This window comes from Phoenix dactylifera, unplaced genomic scaffold (assembly GCF_009389715.1).
Source record: "Phoenix dactylifera cultivar Barhee BC4 unplaced genomic scaffold, palm_55x_up_171113_PBpolish2nd_filt_p 000092F, whole genome shotgun sequence".
Taxonomy (NCBI): Eukaryota; Viridiplantae; Streptophyta; class Magnoliopsida; order Arecales; family Arecaceae; genus Phoenix; species Phoenix dactylifera.
In genome coordinates, this window is record NW_024067680.1 from 566,788 (window position 1) to 573,040 (window position 6,253).

The 6,253-nt window shown below is 42.3% G+C and overlaps 1 protein-coding gene across 1 annotated transcript; it reads right to left on the bottom strand.

Moving 5' to 3' along the window:
* Nucleotides 1-1,237: 1,237 nt before the first annotated feature.
* LOC108511656 (G-type lectin S-receptor-like serine/threonine-protein kinase B120) lies at nt 1,238-6,040 on the bottom strand. Its single transcript, XM_039116476.1, is given in 11 exon segments — nt 1,238-1,543; nt 1,656-1,806; nt 2,016-2,253; nt 2,336-2,546; nt 3,764-3,975; nt 4,062-4,163; nt 4,714-5,121; nt 5,124-5,364; nt 5,366-5,392; nt 5,394-5,863; nt 5,866-6,040. Coding segments are annotated over 11 exon segments (2,502 nt in total). The 5' UTR covers nt 6,002-6,040.
* Nucleotides 6,041-6,253: the final 213 nt, after the last annotated feature.

The window sequence follows — 6,253 nt, forward strand, 5'->3', positions numbered from 1 at the left end:
CTTTGGTTGCTCTGTATCAAGCCCAGTAAGTTCTGTGGGCCAGTGCAGTTATGCTTGAGAGTGACTCGGCTATGGTGATCGGTTGGATCTGGGGGTGCACCGATGGCATGGGTGGCTACCACCCATTGTTCTGAAATATTTGAGTCATGGTAGGCATAGACGCTGCCTTACAGATCAAGGCATGTCTACAGAGAGGCCAATGGAGCTACAGATTGGGTGGTTTCGTATGTGGCCGATCACTCTAGGGGAGCTTTCTGGATTGGTGAGAGGGAGCTGTCTGGAGCACTTATTACTTTTTGACTTTCTTGGATGTATTCACACTAGAAATGTATGAACCATCCATTGTAGCAAAAAAATAATCCTGATAAAATGTAGTCGGCTCTTCAATGTGGTCTTAGTGTTATTGGTCGCTGCCGAGCATCTGGAAGTAAGACTGATGCTTCCTTCCTTGATGAACGGCTATGATTTCTCCAAAAATCGTGTTGTGCCCAAGTCGATAGCGGATCAAGACCGATCCCAGCATGATGGCAGAGTGGTGGCAGGCACCGTGGTCTATGGAACTAGTGGTGGGGAGGGGGTGGGGGTGGCGGAGGTCAGAGAGAAGGCCAGGGAGGTGACAACAGAGGCAAGGCAGGAGGAGAGATGCTAGAAAGGGTGGTCTATTAACTTCAAATGTAACATTTAGAAAAAATGCATTCATGTTTCTCAAACACATCAAAATCAATCAAAGTGGGAAATGTTCAGAAAGTTGGGGTCCATGGAAGATAGGGAAGCTGCAAAGCGTGTGGGAACGAACTAGGACCCTCATATATCCTTGGTCAAATACTGCGAGTTATGTGTTCAATTCTGTGGGCTTCCGCCGGTTTAGACGATCTTCAAAGCTCACGCGGGGGACGCGATGAATTTGGGTGCTAAAATCTAGCTATGCAAGTGGTCTTCCAAACCATCGATCTGTAAGTAATATTTTCTTATTAAGATGCGCAAATAAGCTCAAAATTGATCCAGTGGCCAAATTCGTCGCTGAATCCTAGTTCTAAGACAACAAAATTAAACATAATGAAATATAAAATGTTAAAAAAAACATAATAAACAAAAACTAGCATATTATATACAAAATATCTTCTCAACGATCTAATCCAAAAGCTACCGTCTCTGTCAATCTATCAGTACACTCTAGCTCATTATATACAAAACTGAAAATACAAAGAAAAAATATTTTTATTATATGCCTCAGCCTCTACCGCGCACTAAGCAGAGTGATCGTCATATTAGCTGAATTGACCATGGGATCCAATGTTGATGACTCAGTTTCACTGCTGCTCCTATCTGCTGCAAATGTGGGTTGCCTTGGCTGGGGATTAGCAGTAGTCCCTCTCTCTAACATTATAACGACAGATGACATGGTTGGCCTATCATTTGCTCGGTCTTGCACGCACAAGAGCCCCACATTTATGCACCTCGATACTTCGCTCAGCGAACAGGAATCCCTTATGGATGGATCGACAAACTCCATCACATTGTCCTCATTCCATGATTTCCAAGCCTACAGCAATTCAAAGTTCAAGCAAGAAGCCTGTTTAGAAGAATAGTTACAGCATCGGTCTAGGCAGCTTTTTATAGCACTAAAAAGAGAAACAGAACATATATTTGCTTACATATCCTAAGAGGTTGAGAGATAATTCTGGGTGATGGTAGGTGCTATTCTTCCTCCCGCTCACAATCTCCAGCAGTAGTACTCCAAAGCTATAGACATCAGACTTCACGGAGAACACTCCTTGCATCGCATATTCAGGAGACATATACCCACTGCATTCAACAGTGAAAATGCTAAGAGATACTTGTACAAGTAAATGCAGAGACATTGAGCATATGATCATTCTAATAGTAAGTCTTCATGACGATGAAATGTTGTGGCACTCAGCAGCTCACCCTCTCTCCTCATGTCATGAAGCAAATTTAAAGACTCAAAATGAGATTTTTCTGTAATTAATCCCAGGTAAGTAAGCAGTACTTACTATGTACCAACTACTCTCTTGGTGTTTGTTTCGTTGTCATCATTCCCAAAGATCCTTGCCATGCCAAAGTCTGAGATCTTTGGGTTCATCTCCTCATCTAACAAGATGTTACTAGCTTTTAGATCACGATGGATTACACGTAGCCTTGAGTCCCTGTGAAGGTAGAGCAGGCCGCGTGCGATCCCTTCGATAATATTGTATCTCGTCTTCCAGTCCAAGAGCCCTTTCTTTCTTGAGTCTGTCCAAATTGGATTGTTAGATAGATCAGTACAAACAGTAAAAGTCAAGTATAAGAGAATAGCAGGCATGGATGTACTTACCAAAAAGGAAAGCATCCAAGCTTCTATTTCTCATGTACTCATAAATCAGTATCTTTTCTTCTCCCTCAATGCAGCATCCCAGGAGTCTAACGAGGTTCCTGTGTTGTAATTTTGCTATCAGAATGACCTCATTCTTGAATTCCTCCAGGCCTTGCCCAGAACTCCTTGATAGTCTTTTCACAGCTATTTCTTGGCCCCCTGGTAGGTTGCCCTATTAGAATTCACATCACTTCAGTGCTCATAACATTAATGCCAAAGTTTGCTTACTATAAAGAGTGATGTTTTAAGAATTTCAAGCCCAAAGAAATTTCTACAAACAAAAAGAATTGAAATAATTAACAATTTTAAGAGCACCAGATTGCATTCCGACACTAAGAACCCAGAGAAGGAAAAGGGAAGCAATAAGGTAAAGAGAGCGGACTTGGGAAATGAGAATTCTTTTTATTGTCAACAGAAAGCAAGATCAAGAGGGTAATTGTGAACATATTAGAATCTAAGTTTAACAAAACCCATTTTGCAAATTACATTCAACTTCAGGCCAGGCCTGCAAATAGTGTGAGTATAGATAGATCACTCCTAGCTGGAATTTTTTTTTTCCTACACAACAGAGTTGCTTGATGAAACTAGACACAAAAACATGGATGAAATCTAATTAGTTTCTGGTTCCAAAAAACCAGTGATAAAATATACAGGCATGGCCGCTTCTACCAAAAACTTAATCACCCTTTCAATTATCAAAGAAGACCATTAGATCATGGAAGTTCAAAGGATGGTAATTTTATGTCATACACTTGCATGAGGGTGGAAAATAGTCACATTCTCACCTTGTTTTACCCATAAGAATAGATAAATTATGTCTAAATGGCTGAACAAGATGAAGCCCTCATAAACTAATTTCATTTCACACTATGTTCCCAAAATTCTTCATTGTTTTAGTTTGTCACAACCCTTTTATCCTTATGCAGAACTTTTAGATCAGGACTACCACACCTGTAAGCACACCTGAAAGACAGTATTACAATGTGAACCCTGGGGAATTGTATCCCCCTTCTCCTGTCCCTGTTCTAGTATTTTTTAGAATGGCATATGCATCACAGGTGCTAAATAGTAGTTACAAGCACACACTAAGTGCTGCAATGGCAACAATATTATCATGAATTTTACGTGCGATACCTACGAATGGGTAAGTGTCAATTGTTTGTTTCGTGATAGACAAGCATGTGCATGCATGTCATCATCAACATGCTTGAGTAGATAAATTCCCTATACTTTTTCTTTCAAATAATGTAAAGTTACTGACAAGTGATCATTGTATACTACTAATTGGTAATATATTTGGTCGGCATAACACAGCTAAAAGCTTGATAGCTCCAGGGTTCAAATCCTGTGTATTGCTTAAAAATTTGATGAGTGAAAATGTCAACTAACCTTGTAGACAGGACCAAATCCGCCCTCACCAAGCAAATTTAAAGAAGAAAAATTCCCCGTGGCACCTAGAATGGAATCAAAGCTTAACAGAGGTAGCTCTTGGCGTTCTCCATCCTTCCTTTCCTCTGCCACTGAAAATTCTGTTGATGCTCCTCTACCACTACTCTGATCAACTCTTCCAACACCTTGGCTCTTTCTTCCCTTAAAATACTCTGGGCAGATTGATTTAATAATATTAGTCAGACAATGGTGAGACTGAAAAAATAGGAAAATATCACAAGCCAGTGTAGTGCATTACCTCTTATTCTTCTCCTGCACTTCCACAAGACATAGATGCATCCCAGTACAAATACCACTGTCAAAACAATTATATAACTATAGCATAACCTGGTATCTTCTTATGTTTATCTGCAAAGAGAACTTGATTAATTATATATCCCAGAGTACTAAAAGTGGAGAAGAGAAAAGAAGGAAAATAAATAGCCCAAATCATAGGCAAGCCTAAAGAAGAATAGTGAGCTATTGCTCCTGAACTTTAGAAGGGTGAGTTCTAAGCTCCCAAAGTAACATATGCTTTTTGCCATTTAGACATCAAGATTGATCAAATGTAAGAGTTTTCCATAATCCATGAATACAACTTCTACTCTAGGAAAATATCTAAAAAGATCTAGAGAAATTTTAGATACAGGCACCAACCTAGCTTTTCTCATAGTCCACACACCTTCAATCCGCTCACCTCTAATTAATGAGCTTCAATGGTTTTTTTTTTTTTCCTTTAATGTATTTAATAATTCCAGGTTATATCATAAATTAGTATTTAGAAAATAGGGAAGGAGAAATTATATAGCTTAGCCAATTCCAAGCCTTCATGGTCTCCAAACAACAAGCAAAATAATAATAATAATAATAATAATACCAACAAAAAGCAAGAAACTTTAGATGTCGCTCACCTAGCTCCGAGCCGGCGAGCCGGAGGTACATGTCATTCCCTCCACTTGAGAACACATGAATGTCGACCAAATCCACTCCCCACATCAAGCAACCGATCCCTGTCACATACGCATAGGCCTTGCAAGAACAATTGCTCAAACAGCTCGTTTGGCATCCATTCTCGTCCGCCACATCCGAATCCCAGTCCGACAAGTCCGGCAACTTCACCCCTTGCAGCTTCCAAAACCCGTCAGCTTCAGCCTTCTCGCCACTGGTGCTGTTCCTCTCGCACTGCAATGGAGTCCTCCTGACACACCCACTAGTCCAATTCCCACCGTTCCATTCCCTGTCCACCGCTGGTACGAACCCCTTCAAACAGCTGCATATCGGCGTGTTCCCATCGGTGCAACTACCACAATTCCCGCATTGTTATAGAATTCACACTCCGTAATTGGTTGCGCCCAGAACTGATACCAATCCAGTTTCGTGCCGTTCCATATCAAGTGCTCTTCAATGCCGTCCCACGTCAGAACGTATCGATGCGAGCTATTGAATTCATTGTAGTAGAAGTACATCTTCTGCTCCTGCTGAAAGTTGCTGAGCTTGAATCCATAGACGTAAGTTGCAACCATGTTTTGAATTCCGATGAACACCTGCCCGTTCCAACCGCCCGGATCTCCACCGTGGTTTAGTCCCCTTCCCATAAAAAGATCTGCGTCGACCGCCTTGGGTCGATGCCCATGGAGAAGTTCCCCTTCGCTGGATCATCTTTGCTCTTCCACGAGAAAAAGAGCTGGTTCACATTCGTCCGAAGGTCGAGCCCAACCTTCATGCCGGGGAGGTACGTGTCGGTGGGATGATCGAAGCTCTGCCATGCGGTGCTTCCTGAGCTGTTGAGGAGAACAAGGTTTCCAGTGTCCATCAGCTGCACCGTCGATTCGTTCGATGACATGGATGCATTGGACGACCAGATTACACTCTTAGTCCCGTTAAGGACCACCAGGTTGCCATTTTCTGCGATGGCGAGGGTCCCGGAGTGGTCCGGCACTGGGATCTCTCGGTTGGCAACCCATAAGACCGTGTCAGTTGAGAAGTTATAGTACCATATTCCGACATAGCGGTTCTTCGAGCTACCAGGGCTGAAGAAGCCCAGCTCGAAGATCTCGCCGCAGAGATCAGCGTCTCGCCGTCGCTAATTGATTGGCCTAGTGTTAGCGTGTCTTTAGCATGGGATGGTAGCGAAAGAGAGCCAAAACAGAAGAGAAGAGAAGAGAGGAGGAGAACGGAAGTACCCTGGTAAAAGCCCATACTCAAGAGTTGAAAGCAAATTTTGAGAGGTGATCTTCTTTGCTTCTATCTCTGCATTATTCTTGATCCATTGATCATGAGCTTCTGCTGCTCGATCTATAAGGAAACGTGTGCAAGTATCTGAGTCTTCGGCCATGGATGGTGTCCGGCTCTACTTTGACCAATTGTCGCCTTCTTTTGTTTACTCGAGAACAAATCCGGTCAACTCGTTGGGTAGGTACGGCAGCCGGCATATTTGAAGTTCTAAGGTGG